The 18,645-nt window shown below is 35.5% G+C and overlaps 1 protein-coding gene across 2 annotated transcripts; it reads right to left on the reverse strand.

The window, feature by feature from the left end:
- Window positions 1–293: 293 nt before the first annotated feature.
- On the reverse strand, window positions 294–9,610 carry LOC123546824 (vascular endothelial growth factor receptor 1-like). 2 transcript variants are annotated; one of them, XM_053551142.1, is made up of 6 exons: window positions 9,436–9,610; window positions 8,672–8,778; window positions 6,673–6,874; window positions 4,454–4,591; window positions 1,194–1,348; window positions 294–935 (listed from the first exon to the last, which is right to left on the reverse strand). In XM_053551142.1, exons 1-6 carry the CDS (start codon window positions 9,515–9,517, stop codon window positions 774–776), a joined length of 846 nt encoding a protein of 281 aa, XP_053407117.1. In that variant the 5' UTR covers window positions 9,518–9,610; the 3' UTR covers window positions 294–773. The 2 variants fall into 2 exon arrangements, with proteins under 2 accessions (XP_053407117.1, XP_053407115.1); XM_053551140.1 differs by lacking the exons at window positions 294–935; window positions 1,194–1,348 and adding an exon at window positions 1,386–3,329 and having other exon boundaries at window positions 9,436–9,608.
- Between the last annotated feature and the right edge of the window lie 9,035 nt (window positions 9,611–18,645).

An 18,645-nucleotide genomic window follows, 5' to 3' on the forward strand; every position in this document is an offset into this window, starting at 1 on the left:
AAATGAATAACGAGCTTTCTCATTGGTTGATGGAAAAACAATACCCTACCGTACTATACTGCATCCGGTTAAAGCCGGGTAAAACCGCATGATGCGGTTTAGTATTTCACGCACAAACGGTTCAAAACTGTTCCAGCGCATCTTGCGGTTTAGAAACCGCATCTTGCGCTTTATAAACCGCAAGATGCGTTTTATAAACCGCAAGATGCGCTTTAAAAACCGCAAGATGCGGTTTTATAAACCGCAAGATGCGGTTTCTTAGAGTTTTGGACCAGTTCGTATCCCATATTACAACAGCTTGATCTGGGATGCTGTATTCGGCTCTCATGGAATTTGTCAGGACGGATCACACTCGGCGCTTGCGCGCCTCGTGAGACCCGATCTGGCAAAAATCCACTCGAACCGAATACAACATTCCAGATCGAGCTACTATTATAATAACCCTGTCATCTAGTTCCAGTTTTCCGAATAAACATCTTTTTAAAAGATACAAAAATATAATACAAGATGAAATCAATATAACAACATACGACAAAAATATTGAAGTAGACACAAAACAAACGCTGTTTTAGGGCAAATATGTGAAATTATAGAATAAAATTCATTGAATTATGCAATACAAATTAATCAACACACAACATAAAGATTACTATTGAATTTGAACATATGACATGCCATAAATATGGAGTCCTAGTAATTGTTAAGTAAAGCAATCGTAGAAAATAAATAAGGAGTCTTCAAACTGAACGTTGAAAAAGCAAGACTTGTGTTCACTAGAGACGTTTTATTTTTAACGCAACAACAGCACGACTTTCTCTGCCCGCTCCGCCCTCACCATGGCACGTGTAGTTGCCTTCGTCATCTATCGTCGCTTTAATTATTTGGAGCTGTATAAAGCGTACTGGAAAATACTCGCTCTCCTTTTCGTCGTCGACCTAAAAAGGTATTAGATCGATTTACTTAACCTAAAAAGACATACATACGGACGTTTTGCTTAAAGTGTTAGAATCTAAAATGGAAAATACATTTTACAAAATCATTGTCGCATGGTATTATCGTTTTTTTTCTAAACGTTTATACTTACTGTTGATTTACAGGGGACTTAATGTAGTAAATGAAAAAAAATCCTTCAATTCAAAGTTTGTAAATTGTAAATACTCCACAACTATCATGATACATGAGAATTAACATACCTCATATCTCCAGTTGTCCCATTCAATCTTTTCGCCTTTATGGTCAGTCCAGAATGCTTTTTGTAGCGGATAAGCTTGAACAGCACAGCCCAATATCACCTTTTCACCTCCGGTAAAATAAACCACAGGTGCCATCACCGCAACTTCAGGTGCAACTACAACAAAACAACAGAGTCTGCTTTTTAAGGTATATAAATATTATGGTTTGGAGAGAATAACTTTAGAATTACATGATAACCACATTTTGAAACTGCCCTATAAAATTATTTTAGCCAGAGAATTATATTGTGAATATATTTTACACGTTTCCTATCGATTTTATTTCTTTTGCTTATTATGGTGTTTTGCAACCTCCAATCGAGTGAATATTCTCGAATTCTTTACTTCATGGACCATTGTTTTCCAAAGTATCTTATATCAAAAAGTTCAAAAGAACTATGAGTCTAACATGTACCCTTAACAACTACTCCAATGCAACACTTGTATTTCTTGGCAATATCTTAAATTAATAAGCAGTTGAATTTGTTCACATTTCAAGAATAATATTCTGCATTTATCAAATTCAACGTTGAAGAACATTCAGTAATGGAAGGACATGTTCATTTTCAGTCGATTTTTAATAACGGACACACACACACGCATGCATGCACGCACGTACGCAGATTCTGTGTTTGTTTTTTTATATAAATAAAAGAAGCAAATACCATTTATAAGAAAATTAAACAGTACCTTTACTTTTCACTAGATATGCTTAAAGTAAAGACGAAAATATAATTTGTTCTAATGATCTAATGCGTTGGAGCACGAAAACTATATTTTTTGTATCTTTTCTAGATATATATGTGCATTTTCGTGTCTTTCAAAAATGGGTTCAATGAAATTAAATGATGGCATAAATTTTGTTGATAAATTACAATAAGTTTACCAACATATTTAGTTCTAAAAATGCGTGAAAGTTCTAGAGAGTTTTTTTTGGTCAGTTATTAATATACTGGTAAAATAGAAAAGGTTTCGTTAAGACGTTCTGAAGTGTATAACAAACAAATTAAGTGCATTTAAATTCCCCGACAAATAGGTTGTTTTGTGAATGAGGGAAATATATTTTGGAAGATATTTATTTTTCAGATATATTTATGAAGTTTAAAACATTTAACATCAATAACTCTGCCGTTACTGAAGAGATCCTGGTGAAATATGAGCATGCACTACCGCCATATAGTGACGCATATTTGGGTTAAGTTTCATGAAGATCCATCAATGGAATACATTTATGAATAATTATTATAAAACAATTAAAAAGCAATAATTCTGAAGTTACTTAAGTGATCCTAACGAAAGTTGTGCGCGCACCATCTAATATAGTGATCTGCATTTATGTAAATTTTCATGTTCATTTTATGTATTCAGTTATACTTTTTAGTACAGGCTAGAGAATTTAACACGGGCTTGGCTAACAACTTTATTTTAGCCGATGTTTTCGCACTGTTCCGTTGTACTGCTACCTGGGACTTGCAGCAAAAGGGCCCTCGTTTTCTGATAGATATTTCATGAATGGGAAGAGCTAGAGACTTGAGGTCGACCTCATTTTGTAACTAAATGAATATACATGAAATAGAAATACAAGTTTATGAAATTGTTTGGAGAATTGGTTTCACAACGGCGTGGGAAGCGAAGCCTTTTCTCGGAGACTCGAACATCGGTTTCTAGCATTCTTGTATGATATATATCATTTAAAAGGGGTTTATTTTCCACTACATATTTTCCTTCCTTCTTGCTTGATTTAGGATGAAAACAGGGGGTTTTATCTGGTCATATTTTTTTTATTCAAGTTCCGACACTCGTGCCTGTGATTACTAAAAAGACTTTTTGAATTATGAACATTTTCACTTTCGGACGGACGCGCACCGACGGAAGAACAGCCGGATGGACAACGCCAAATTTGTACTCCGCCATCTTCGGCGGGAGATAACAAGTACCATATAACCAAAACCGCAAAATTCGACTTACAGTCCACGAACACCTGCATATGACTCTCGGAAGTTCCGTGTCTGTTTTTGGCAATGCAAGTGTACTCGTCACTTGCGTACCTTGTGATATTTCTGATGATCAGCTTGTGTCCCTTTATACCTTCAATACCTTTAATTAAGAAGTTGTTTTACTGAGTGAGAACATACTTTAAAATATCGCCCAAAAGCATTTTTTTCCATTCGGTGCATGTCATTTTTATTTACTCAAATCATGCATATGACGACTTTGGACTAAGAAATCAAATATATAGATGATATTGCACGAGTGTCTTTTCATACTGAATCTACTAAACGAGTTGAATAAAATTAAGAATAAAAAAGTGCCAGGCTCTGTCGAGTCCTTTATCAGTTCTGTTCAAAGAGTTTAATAAATTCAATGTGGAAAGACCCAAATGTACAGTCAAACTTGTGTTAAAGACCATCTCTGAACAGAGACCATCTGGCTCTAAAAACCACATGTGTTGTTTCCCATTCTAACATTTACAGTGTGTTTTAACCTGCAAATAAAGACCACCTCCCAATAAAGACAACATTTTGGCTCTCCTAAGGGTGGTCTTTGTAGACGTAATATTCTTTTTAGCACATGTCAGCTTCTCCTGCTGAATTAAAAAAATCTTCTTCCTTTACCTAAAATAGACCAAGTAAATTCGTCCAATGTACATACAGTCTGCTGAAATTAATCGATTTGAAACTTGTAATTCCCAACATTTGTAGAAATTCTTCATGAAATTTTTATGGTCATAACTCCTCAAAACTAACCAAAACGGACGAGTCTAGTGAATTGTGTTTCTCTAAAAACAAGTTTTCGCAAATACTTTGAAATTAACTTATACATGTATACAATATTGGTCTACCAGGTGCTTCTACTTGAAAGCCTGTCCATCTCGAAATCACTTTATCAGTAGGTCTTTAGGTCTTCAGAGGGTGAAAAACAAGGAAAAATATCCAACAGGGAAAGCCAAGTTCAAACAACGCAACCTCCCCAAAGACACACACGAACAACTCTCGCACACCACACACAAAAATGAATACAAAATGACAAAACAAACAAATACAGGAACACAGTGGGGCACCGCCTTGGAACGGCCAGTGGCAAAAGCACACCTGGGGAGTTTAAACCGGTTTATGGTGCACCTAACCTCACTCTTACCCCCACCATGTTCCAAAGTCACAAGACAGTGTTAATATGAAATTTGATTATAATGAAATAGTGGAATAAAGCCTTGTTCATACGTTCCTTTGACGGTCCACGGCACCACGTTATTTCCGGTTCCGGTATGCCGGTGAATTCACAATTCAGTTGCGCCAGTGAATTTTCAAGGATTTCGGTACGAGTAGAAGAAGATGAATTCTTGTTTAATCTTGGCTCATCTGAAATTAAATAATGATCAAACTACTACAATGTTTCTCAAGCAATATACTTTCTGTTTAAAAGTATAGGAAGTCATTGTAACATGTCTCAGTAGCATTATTTATCATCTATTAGAAATGTTATTTATTTGGGTACTTAATGATGTTATAGGATAGGTTTGATAATCTAATGACAAACACAAATATGTTCAGACACCATAATATTTTTATTCAATTAAAACCTAACAATATTTTAAGTGATTCTACTACTGAGCTGGCTATTCAAAGACTAACCAAGCACGCATCACTCAACCTGTACTTTAAACGTAATCACGTGTTTCATTTGCTGCAATTGATATTTTACGTTTTCCCATTTCATATAGAAGACTACTTCGGCCGGTGCTAGGGATAGAGAGGGTTCTTGCGCATTGCATTACCTTAATCAAACCGAGTTTGCTATTCTATTTGTTTGCGTCATATGCTTCCAAAGGACTTTCTAGCAGACCTAGGATATGTTACATAGATGACTTACATTGTAAGAGGACTGATCCAAAAGAAATGTCATCAGAACAATAAAAAGTTTAGAATGAAAAGAAAACGACAACAATTCATACGCAAGTACTTTAATCTATTTGCAATACTTTTTGAAAATATGCTTAAGCTAGCATCACATTGCACCGGATGGACTTGTGGATGAGTTCCGGATTCCCAATCCCGGATGGCTCCGGATGTGTAAGAAAAAAAAGGAGTTTGCGAATTCGTTACGTTATAAATCTCTATAACACAACCTTAATTAACATTTTTAGAACTGGAATAAAATATCTCGTATTTTTGACCACAGTGATAGTCTTCCAGACTGGATGACTTACGAATGAGTTTGGAGTTCTACGGAAGCGTTACCGACATCGTTGACTTGTACGAGCATGGTACGGAATTTTTGAATTTGTAGAGGACTCAGGAACTCATGTTTCACCGATTTCCCGAGTTCTCTTTGAGCTCGTAGAGATTTTCGAAGTTGGGAATTTGGAGCAGCTCGCAAGAGCCACGAACGGAAATCGCATAGGCCCCGGAAGAGTTTGTAAGGGCATCGCACGATGTCCGTACGGGTTTGCAAAAACTGCGAGGCTTGCGGAGAGCGTGCGATGTCAGCACGGGGCTCGCATGGCGTTACGATCGCTATACGGGCTCCGTACGACTTCTTTGGTAATTCAAGGTGGTATAAAAACAAGTACGTACGAGTGCCGTGCGAGTGCCTTACGAACCCACGAGCACCGTACGAGGTACGGCCTGGCTCCTTGCGAGCTCCGCACGACTTGTCTGCGATGTCCGTACTGATATCCTACGATTGCATCCTCTAAAGATCGTACGGGGCCCGTAGGTACTGTGACGAGACACAACGATTGTACAGAGACAGTAAAGATTCTAAAATTGGTAGACCCGTATGATTTTTTAAATCCGTACGAGCATCGTATATTCAGCACTACATAATGAACGTTAAAGGATATCACTATAGTTTACATGGTTGACCATTAAAAGATGTAACTAATATCGTTATAATTTTATATGAGTGGGTGGGTGTGTTAATTTGATGTCAATTGGTAATTGTCTGTCTTTTTTACTGTTTATAAAACACCATTATTGCGTGTGGCGAAATGTCGTCAGAGTGATCTTTGAAGTTTTGTATATTTGAAACGGAACAATAGAAGAAAATATTCATCAAAGGTATCCTTAATGAATTGGTTTTACACTTATATCTAATTTTTGTAACAATACAACGATGTATAAATGCGACGAGGTGACATTACTTATGGATAAACCCCGTATATCGCGTGACATAAAGGGATACATGCTCGTGATTCGTCAAGTCCAACTTATATCTTTATCTGACAATTACAAGGCAATGTGTAAACCAGACAGAGCTCATTTGTGGTCTTTTGGACTGCCTCGGCATTAAAAAACGCGTGACAATCGTAAAAATGAACCACTAATGCACCCTTATACACAAAGAAAATATCAATGTAGTGCACGTGGGAGAAGAATGCAAATGTAGATCTGACAGAAATACAAAGTATATGCTATAGAATCACATGCACAATACGTACGTTCAATGACAACTGTTATCTCCGAGAGCGTATGGCCGTCTCGAGTTTTACACCAGTATGTGTCAGCAAAGCTTAGATCAATCCTCAGTATATGGAGTTCCCACTCATTCCTTGCTGGCTTATTTATCATGAGATTTCTGGTATGCTTATATACTTGCATACCTTGCGTGAGCATCTCATTATTGCCGTTAAACCAACTAACCTAAAAAGAAAACAAGAGGGCCAAGATGGCCCTAGGTCGCTCACCTAAGAAACACACCATAACAGTGTAAACATGTTAGACCTAGTGATTTCATGGAAACAAATATTCTGGCCAATTTTTATTAGGATTGGACCAAAAATGTGGTCTCTTGAGTTTAAACAAGTATTTTGTTCGATATGACCTAGTGACCTAGATTTTGACCCTAGATGATCCATATTCAAACTTATCCTAGATTTTATGAAGGCAATCATTCTGACTAAATTTCATGAAGATCAATTGAAAAATACGGCCTCTATCGCATACACAAGGTTTTTCATTGATTTGACCTAGTGACCTACTTTTTAACCCATATGACCCATATTCAAACTCGACCTACACTTCATCAAGACAATCATTCTGAATAAATTTAATGAAGATTAATTAAAAAATACAGCTTATATCGCATACACAATGTTTTTCTTTGATTTGACCTAGTGACCTAGTTTTTGACCCTAGATAAACCATATTCAAACTCGACCTAGATTTTATCATGGCAGTTATTCTTACCAAATTTCATGTAGATCAATTGAAAAATACAGCTTCTATCGAATACACAAAGTTTTTCTTTGATTTGACCTAGTGACCTACTTTTTGACTCCAGATAACCCATATTCCAAATCCTCCTAAATTTCACCAAGGCAATTATTCTGAATAAATATCATGAAGATCAATTGAAATATACAGCCTCTATTGCATACACAATATTTTTCTTTGATTTGACCTAGTGACTTACTTTTTGATCCCAGATAAACCATATTCAAACTCGATCTACAGTCCATTTTAACTGACCTAGCGGGGCGTGGTTTCGCGACGGTCCACTGCATTATTGTGAAGTGTATGTAATACATTTGGCAACCTGATTTTTTATTCACTGGTCATCTACCTGACATTGTAACCACTGTAGCTCTACCTATTTTGCTCGTGTTTTGAGATTACCATTATTTGCATAAGCCAGAGGTTAACTCCACCCCGCCATTTCAAATAAAACGCACTATAGATTTCATCAAGGCCATCATTCCGACTAAATTTCATGAAGATCGATTTAACAATACAGCCTCTATCGCATACACAAGGTTTTTCTTTGATTTGACCTAGTGACCTACTTTTTCAATCCAGATAACCCATATTCAAACTAGGCCTAAAATTTATCAAGGCAACTATTCTGATTAAATTTCATGAAGATCAATTGAAAAATACAGCCTCTATCGCATACACAATGTTTTTTCTTTTATTTGACCCTGTGACCTACTTTTTGACCCAAGGTATACCATATTCAAACTTGACCTAGAATTCATCAAGGCAACCATTCTGACCAAATTTCATGAAGATCAATTGAGAAATACAGCCTCTATCGCATACACAATCTAAATGTTGACATAGTATATTACGACAAAACGACAGACAGACAGAGGACAGACGCCGGACGCCGGACATCGAGCGATCACAATAACAGCAACAACAAAAACAAAATAAAAACAAAACAACAACATACAGAGTTTGCTTTTAAAAACATTCACTTACAATAATATAAAACTGGAATATTTTTCCTTGTGTTCGTTGTAATTTTCATCATTCTCTTTCAATCTTATATGTTGACACTAGCACGATACAAATATTCATCCATGTGCTATATTTAAAGTAACATAAAAGTAAGGTTTATCAATAAAATTTGTTAAATCCTGTGGAAGAATGCAACTAGATACTCGTTTTGACTGAACCTTTTCATGACAGGTAATGCAAAAATTATGATATACTTACAGTAACATCCCTAAATGGCTCCAGTCTGCAGGGCAGTTTACATAAATTGTTCAACACACATGGTTTTGTCATTTCATAAGCTCCCACAGCCGTTTTCATGTTACTCACTTAATAAATGATTTAAAACTCTGTCAATACATAAACAGGACGGAGAGGTGTCTTAAAAGTCTTTACAGAAATACGTAAAGAAATTAAAATGTTTAGATATGTAACTGTTAAGACCCGGGTGCAACTCGAAGGAAAAGGCGCGCGCGAGCACACACACACACACACACACACACACACACACAAAGAAAAAAAACAACAAAACAGCAACAAAAAATATCTTCATATTCATGATCCTTGTATCTAATATAACGTTTGGTTCACAAGTACCACTTACATCCAAAAATTGTCAGAATAATACCGCAATGATCCCGACTGAATAATCCTAAATCCAAAATTCTAGTAATTAGAAAGTTAACATTTATCATGAGAACAAAGATATTCAGTTACTTCAAGTAACTGTTTGGACACAGCATTAACGTCCTAGGGTGTGTCAGCAATTGTTCAATTCAGCAATTGTTGTGGCAGAATTTATATGACGTTCATAAAATGCACTTTATTTGAAGCATAGGTGTTTATACTGGAGATGATATTTTTACAATTTGCGCTAAATGGTCAAGTCACCCGGATGAGCGACTTATTTAATCTACATAGAAATAAATGTTAGTAGAACAACTACGCAATAACATTTGTCAGAGTACAAAAATAAAAATACGTACCCATGAATGCTACAGTCTGTATCCATAGTAACAGTATGCGTAGTAGTTCCATTAGTCCAGGAAATATTCTACAAGTTTCCATAAACACCGATAAAGAATATATTTGTTAATTTTTACATACTTTCACTCACAATCTATGAATGATGATATATTATGTGTTCATAAGTAGTTACATCCGATAAACTATTACAAAATGACGAAAGATAATGTTAAACAAGAGAATCATAATGGCCCTAGACCGCTCACCTGGGTTTCACAGATTAATTTAACGATTTTGATGATGCCACGCATAGAAAATATCTATGATATTAATAGGGAAAATGGACCAGTGTTTTCTGAAAACAATCTGGGATCTGTTATATGCATATATGAATTATACACCGACATCAGTCTTTAGAGTCCATTAGAAATGAATATCTATGCCATAAAATCCTCTTAAACAGCACTTTCTGAAAAGCTTTGATCTCTGACTCTAACGACTAGACAAATGCGACTTGAACTGGGCAGAATTCTTCCCAGCTAATAATTACCATAAAATCGGAAATCATTGCAACTCTGTTCATGATGTAACAGAAATTTGGTTGACTCCAGTGCCATGGATCATAGAATCCTTAATGACCTTCATAGTCTGTATAACGAAGTGCTTGTCAATGGGTACTTTGAAGCATTTGACATAAGGAGATACACGAACAATGTATACTTCACCGAATATACAAAATGAACTTAAAGGTATTTGTGGCAAAATAATCTGCGATGATCTTGTGCAGGAATCAGATATTTGGCTTAACATTTCCTGTTCCCATGTATAAGTATGGTTGCAATATCCGACAGAAGCTGGCCGAGGAATGGCAAGTACCTACTGACTTTCAAAAAAACGCGGTTGCTGTGTCTGCGGGTGCGTCTGGTCCGTTACGCTGATGACCATGTTTTCTTATCTAAGTACCGCACACACATTGCCATTTGCTCTGTTTTAGAAGACTTTCATCGGCAATAAAAATCCGAAAAAAATCCGATTGGTTGCATGCTTTCACTTTCGACGTCGGCGAGAAGCAACTGCTAAGAGAGTATGTGGACGGTTGCGAGTGTGATGGACAGACGTCAATTTAGTTGCGCCATCGCTGTTGAATCACTTGAGGAGATCTTTGCTTTAACCAGCAGTGTCCTTTATCCAAACAGAAGGAAGTGCTTTACAATTCTGCAGGTTATGCAAGCGTCGACCGCAATAGAGGAGCACTCCTTCTCAACAATGTGTCGCTTGAAAACCTACTTTAGGAGTACCATGGCAACCGAGCGCCTTTCAGGCTTATGTCTCATGAACATGTATCATGAGCTTGTGAGTAACTTAAGAGTATGTTGTTGACATATTTGACAGAAAGAAAGACATATGCCTTGATTTTTTATAACTGAAAATCCTAGTCAATGCATTTATCTATCTTGAAATTTGTTTGAAGTTTCTTGGCCTACCAATATTCGAAATTTCTAACTGAGAGCCAAATTTATGTACATGCCAGTACTAATCCGAGTAAATGAAGCAAATTCTTAAAGTCTTCTTGAGCCTACGTATAGTACTATTTATATATTGATTACCAGCCGCAGACTTTGTGTCAGTGTTGAGACTTTATTCACTTCTGGGTAGTTGTAACTCATATTCTTTTGTAAGAGGTTAACTGATTAGCTTGCATTCATGTGTGAGTGCAAAAACGTATTATGACAAACCACCGACTTCAAATTTCTGAAAACAAGAACAACATCAACATTTATTCGAAAATGTAAAATTTGTGTCAAACGAAATCTAAATATTTACAGAACAGAGCACCGCCCGTGGATGCCAATGCTCGCCTGTAAGTGCTTAACAATAGGCAGTATTGAAAAAAAGTTATGGTTGTTGGCCTTCTTTCTCATCTACTGATGATACGTAAATGTATAAATATGCAAAGCTACAAGTGGACACCAAGGCAAAATATTTAATAAAAAAATACAAGTCTAAGTTAAAACGGGCCATAATTCTAAAAATATACAAGAGAGAGTTATGTTATTTTTTGCCTAATTACTCATTCATAAACAAAAACATTAACCCCGAAATACCTATTTTACTATGTTAATAAGGGCCATAATTATATCAAAATGCTAGAAAGAGCTATAATTCCTGAATTTTGAATTTTGCGGAAATTACTCTTTTTGTTGGGTTTCGTGTCACAAGGACACAATTTAGGTCATATTGCAACCTTTTCCAGAAACATTTATGTGAAATAATGATAAAATCAGGCCAGCGGTTTCAAAGAAGATAAAAATAAACTTTTCCGTGGTCATACAGAAAAAAAACTAACTCTTCCCACTGACAGCCATGTTTTTACACGAATAAAAATGACTGGAAAGAATTGGGTAGTGTGTCCTCAAGAGATATTTCAGTACAATTGTTTTAAAATCAGGGTTATGGTTTCTGAGAAGGAGACTGTCATAGTTTTGCATATAGCCATATTGGGAAAACTAGCGGCAGCCTTGAGGCAATTTCATTCAATGGAAAATATAATTTGAAGGAATTTGACAGAGCGCCACCCAAGGAATGTCTGTGAGATTATTTCAAGATTGGCCAGTAGTTTGTAAGACAAAGACTATTAAAGTTTTTTCCTTTTGGTCGCCATGACAACCAGGTATATGACCAAAAGGTAAAGGGGAACAGTCAATGGACATTCCTGGGAAGATTGGCTTAAATTGGCTTGGTGGTTTAGGAGATGTTTTTAATGTAATTGTGGAAGGACAGATGAACGACGGACATCCAACAATCATAAAGCTCACTATGAGAACTTCCAAACATCTCAAACAAAAACATTTACAGATTTAAAAAATGTCAGATTAGCTAAAAACAAAACAATCAAAGTTAAAAGTGAATACATGCAGAATTATGAACTTTCAAGACAACTTAATAAGTCACTAAAAGTTAAGATAGTAACCTCAACATTGACGGGGTGGGTATGTGAGGGGCGTCCCCTCCCAGCTTGTGGGATTTATTTTTGCAAAGTGCACCATAAATGACACAATTTCCTTGCATTTTGATATCTTATAACCAGTTATATCAGGACGTTATCTGTGCCAGTTTCTGTCCTGTTCTCAAGATTGTGTATCAAGTGTCCAGGAACTTCTCATACAACTAATATACAAGGACATAAATAATCAATTCCAGCTGTAAAACAGTCAATAATTTTAGTGTAATAAAAACCTTCTTGATTTTTTTATATATCAAACCATTATTTCAAGGTAACATTTCTATTCATCGTGGTGATATCAAAACAAACAGAGCTATCCATGATTATGTAAGAAGATTTATTGACTAGGAAGCCTTGTTCCAAGTTTGAATCCAGATATGCAGCTGTTATTTTTTATGTATATATGTTAAATGTGTGTTATGTAATTGTAAAGCGCAATAGAATATTTTATAATTTTTGCGCTATATAAATGCCATGTATTTGTATATGTATTTGTATAACTTAAACCTTATTCTGCTACATTTCTATGAAAATGAACTTATCTACCTTTCAATTTGGACAGTGCCATTAATCGTTAAAAGAGGTGCATACCAAAAAATACTGACTGAATGGCGAACAGATGTGCAGAATCAATCGTGTGCAGCATGATAAGGGTTAAACCAATGATCTATTTTCCAAAAAAAAAAACACCGTCATAATATACATTAAATTCAAGACAAGAGAAATCTAACTTGATTATTTCAGTCGTTATGATGACTAGGGGGTCTTGTCTGAAATTTGAATGCAATATACACAAGTGTTGATTACATATGACCTTGCACCTAAAATTGTACCTAGGGTGTGATGCTCACCGTGATACCTGTGAGGGTAGCAATGCTCTAACTATTTTTAATGTCTGTTAGAAATACTAGAAATTATGACATTTCTTAAATTAAACTCACTGAAAAGAAATTCGTCCGAAGCTGGTATCAGCGAGGTCCTGCACGTAAACTGTTGTTGAAGTAAGAACCCAGAAATATCTTTATCTGCTTAAACAGAGCTATTGTATCTGCCACCATATAACATCCTGTTGTGTAAGTGACCAGTCATTTAATATTCTGCATGTGCGTGTGAGGAGGTGGGTGTTTGTGTGTGGAGAAGGGGGGTGGGGGAGGTTATCTGGGGTTAACATATTGAAAAAACTGACTACCAAATCACTGTAAAAAAATTCAGGCACCAAGTCAGATTTAGTAAAAAATATTTCCATTACTCTGAAAGCCATACTCTTTGTTTCGAAACTGCTTTTAGTTTTAATATTTTATAATTTATATAATAAGTAACAAATAAAATCCCCCCAAAATAAAATAATTCTTAGCTCCAAGTAAAATCCCAGCCCCAACCACCTCCGCCCGGAAAGTAAAACTAGCAAAAATATCTGTGAAGTATTTGGTATAAAATTTATTGGAATAAAACATTAAGTTGTGCAATCTATGTTTATATTCTTTGTATGAGGAAATAATTGAGTGCTTAATCACATCATCGTCATTTTCCTTTCCTTTCAAAGAAATACTAAATTTATACATGAGAGAACATGATGGAGGCGAGATTACTGCTTTCTCCACGAAACTGGAGGGCAACTTACCACTGCGAATAACAAGTTACCACTTATTATGCTATAAAAAGGGAGAACATATAATTAATTAATTATTTACCGTACATCTTTATACAGCTATATCATGCTATAGATACTTGTATGGTGTATTTATGTATACATTTATGTGTTTTATTGACTCCAAATGGTATATTAGACATTTTACAGGCAAATTTGGACACTCTTACAAAAGACCAGCTGGTGCATGTGCGACTGCTGGAGATTGTTATAAATTCCTTCTCCAAATATAAATTTCGTATTCAAAGGTATCATATTCAAAAGGTATCTTTTCACAGTTTTATAGACAACTTGGCGTAAAGACAAATTACAGACTTATGTCCTGGAACGGAATTTTGTAAAACCGGTTAATATATCAGTAGAGTATGAGTAAATGAAATCAGAACTTTTTAAAGTATTTTATCATGGTCTTAATATATCAAGAACGGATCCAATGGGTGGTGGACTGCTGGTGCATCCTTACCTGTAAATATCTTACAACCCTACTTTGGGCATCAGTCAAATTAACCATCAGCCTGCTAAATTTCTAAAATGGACTGGTCCATCTTTCAATTTGGGCAATACCATTTATTATTCGAAGGGGTGTTTACTGATAATTTACTAGTGGGTGGTGGACTGCTGGTCTTCCTTACATGTAAATAACTTACAACCCTACTTGGGGTATCAGTCAATTGAGGCACAATTTTCGGCTCGCTATAGCTTTATATCAGTAGCATTTATAATAAATGCTAAAGTGGATGACACGCACGAAAGTCAAATTAACCATCAGCCCGCTAAATTTCTAAAATGGACTGGTCCATCTTTCACTTTGGGCAATACCATTTATTATTCGAAGGGGTGTTTACTGAAAATTTACTAGTGGGTGGTGGACTGCTGGTGCATCCTTACATGTAAATATCTTACAACCCTACTTGGGGCATCAGTCAATTGAGGCACACTTTTCGGCTCGCTATAGCTTTATATCAGTAGCATTTATAATAATTGCTAAAGTGGATGACACGCACGAAAGTCAAATTAACCATCAGCCCGCTAAATTTCTAAAATGGACTGGTCCATCTTTCAATTTGGGCAATACCATTTATTATTCGAAGGGGTGTTTACTGAAAATTTACTAGTGGGTGGTGGACTGCTGGTGCATCCTTACCTCTAAATATCTTACAACCCTACTTGGGGCATCAGTCAACTGAGGCACAATTTTCGGCTCGTTATAGCTTTATATCAGTAGCATTTATAATAATTGCTTAAGTGGATGACACGCACGAAAGTCAAATTAACCATCAGCCCGCTAAATTTCTAAAATGGACTTGTCCATCCTTCAATTTGGGCAATACCATTTATCATCAGGGGTGTTTACTGAAAATTTACTGACTGTATGGCGAACAATACAGGCCATGATCAGCCTGCGCGGATGCGCAGGCTGATTTTGGTCTGCACTGGTTGCAATGGCAGAATCACTTGTCGCCAGCAGAACTATATTCCGTATTGCTTTTATAATCTACAAATTCAAAGATGACTAGTACATGCTCACTCTCAAACATGTTTCTATTATCACAAATAAATGAAACAAGAAATATCTTAAAAAAGGATGATCGGCGCAGTGTAGTTGGGAATAGGCTGTATAAATTTGATAAGTTTTCCCATGAAAAATTTGACTTTGAAGGTTTGTTACTATGAAAGGGTTCCATAAAGAATTGAAAAATCTCTCCATAATTGGACAATGTGGTAAGTGTTCGAAGGTCAATGTCTACAGATAAATGTGAATGACTTGATCTACCTGTCCACAATGAAAAAATGACGAAAACGGTTATTTTTAAAGCAAGAAAGCCTTAATCACGTGACTGTCACAGTTCATTCTTCAGTAAATCAACCAAACACGGGATTCCTACTTTCGTTTTGGTAATACCTTTCAGATCTTCTCCAAGAATATTGTATTTCGGATTAAAATAATCTGAAATGCTTCTTTTCTATAGCTGAACATCAAACGAGAAAAGAAAATACTTGCATGGAAATGGATGTAGTTTTTACACACAAAAGAACACCAGAAACCCGTCTCAACTAGGTAGACTTAAATAGATTGCTCCTGAAAACCACACCTGTTAATGTAACATAAAGTATAATATATACATGTACTAGTTATACGACCGAACATAGCTCTTTACACAAATTTATAGAATTAAGTATTTTAACTTAACTGGATCTTTATTGCATTAATTGGACATACAAATGATGATTATTTAGACATATTTAAATATACTTGCTAAACATACTGACCAACACATACCTGTCATTCAGCATTTCATTCAGCATTGAACAAGACACAGAGTGAAACAATCGAACAGTTTCATCCAACTGGCATTTTTCGTATAGCTGAATACCTATGACACGTCATCAAACAAATAAAGGATCACAGTGGAACATTGTCTTGGAACGGTCAGTACCTTAAACACCTCTGGGAAGCTGAATCCAGTTAATGGTGTGCACTGAACATCACTAACTCCCAATTATTACAGGACATTGTAAATAAAATTCATCCCGGCAGATGAATCCCCAACACGCACAATGGTTCTGAAATTTATAATAAAAAAAAACAATAACCAAACGAAGCATTTAAGTACTAAACGTCTTGCAGAGGCTATAAGACATGTACCAACGTAACTTAGTTTTACGACTTTTTTTAAAATAGCATCTCCAGAAAAATCATATTTTGATATACCTTGTTGCAGAATAGTCTTCTAATCACTATTAAGTTCTGAACCCAAACCTGAATTACGAAAGTATTATTTAGTAAAATACTAGTACATTCGCAGAGTATGATAACGGTAGTTTTGCTGAAGGAGCTTGCTGACATCGAAGATCTAATCTTATTTATGTAGAAACATTATACTCCATAAGATATTTAAAGCTGTATATCTACATCCAGAAGAGGGAAGTTAACAATATTTAAGTTGAAATCATTCTCTTATGTGTGTTGATAATATTATTATATGTAAGGAGATACAAGTCCAGACAAGATGTAATAAAAATACATTGAATTATTACTATTTCAAACTGGAGCTCCCGAGAATAAAGAGTAAATATGGGTTTCCTATTCCGGATACTATCATACCATGAAGCATTGTTAAATGCAGCAATAACATATGCCTGTGTATCTGTAGAAAGGGTCGGCATAACAATATAGAGGAAAATCTGCAACAAGTGGTTTAAAAGTGTAAGTAATGTCGTCTTTCGGTTGACAAGTCGAGAGCGCCAGCTACATTTATCATTTAAAAGTGTGTTGACTTGACAGAACATTTTATTCTTTTAGGCAAACAAACTAGAAAAAATACTAGTTGGTATCTTTGATCTTTTGGCATTATATACATTAATGGCAACACGGTCCAATGTAATTTCAACTGCAAAAATGACACGGATGCTGATAAAAAAAAAACAACTCGAAATATGGATTCTAACATTTCTTCTAGTACATTTTAGTCCAGATGTATTTTCTTGCTAGTTTAGTTATCAGTGAGCAGGTTACATGACTCGTCTTTCCTTCTTATTGAAAACACAGCCCAATGCCAGTTATGAAAATGACACGGACGCTGATAAAATAAGTTGAAATATGAAACGTAACATTCCCTCTGGTAAATATTAGGCCACATATATTTTTTCTAGTTTCATTTACAGAATGTTTAAAATGTATACATTGTCATCAAAGTAAAGGATTCTCAAGAGTAAGTTTAAAAGTAAAAAGCTAGATAGGAACAATTCAGTGAATACTTATAAAACTGAATGCAACCTTCACTTAAGAATGCTAAACATATATAGTGATAACAGTCAGGGCATTGATAAGTGGTAATTAGAAACAAAAACAAAAACAAACAAGAAGTATATTTAAAAAAGATACACGGCCGCATAAGTCAATTCACACTTTAAGCTACGAAACGTGCATGCACTCAGCACTTTTACATAAGATCAGAATATTTATAAAGCAAAACAAAGTGTAGTTTTAAAGTAAAATTTTCATGTTTTTTATGTAGAACATATTTTACAGAACATATACCTACATTTTTATATTAATCGTGATCTAGGAAACTTTGACAAAAGAAAAAGGCTAAAAATGAGGGGCCGAAAAGTGGTGGACTAAATGACCATTTCAATTTAAAACCGTCAAGAGACACTAAATGACCAAAATGGGGACGAGTTGGCTGAGGGCCGAGTTGACTGTAAATCGTTTACCGATTCGGGTTTATGACGTTAGCTATTTCCACAGGAGTCTTGCAACGGATTATACTGTCTAACAATACAGCTCAGAGCACCTGCACACCCCTTAAGAAATAATCAAAATGTATAGTTTTAATTAGCTGTTAAATGACCTTCACCCCAGATATTTACAAGTACAGGTGAGATCAATACAGGCCTACGGCCGGAAAAAGATATAAAATGTACACAGAGATGATATTGTCCAAATATAAGTTAATACGGTTCTTTGAAAAGAACTCACTCATTTACTTTTTTGTAATACTTAAGGAACATACCTTTATTTTGTGGCGCCTCATGATGTTGTTGTTCCAGTTGTACCTAGTAAATTTGATAAAC

The sequence above is a fragment of the Mercenaria mercenaria genome, chromosome 9 (assembly GCF_021730395.1).
Source record: "Mercenaria mercenaria strain notata chromosome 9, MADL_Memer_1, whole genome shotgun sequence".
NCBI classification, from domain to species: Eukaryota; Metazoa; Mollusca; class Bivalvia; order Venerida; family Veneridae; genus Mercenaria; species Mercenaria mercenaria.

What these genes read in the sequence shown, in the direction of transcription:
- LOC123546824 (XM_053551140.1), bottom strand. Translation starts at nt 9,517, where the DNA reads ATGGAAACTTGTAGAATATTTCCTGGACTAATGGAACTACTACGCATA. An exon ending in AGCCATTTAGGGATGTTACT is followed by an intron (nt 6,875 to 8,671) that starts GTAAGTATATCA and finishes TTTTCTTTTTAG; the next exon opens with GTTAGTTGGTTTAACGGCAA. An exon ending in GATAACAGTTGTCATTGAAC is followed by an intron (nt 4,592 to 6,672) that starts GTACGTATTGTG and finishes ATTTAATTTCAG; the next exon opens with ATGAGCCAAGATTAAACAAG.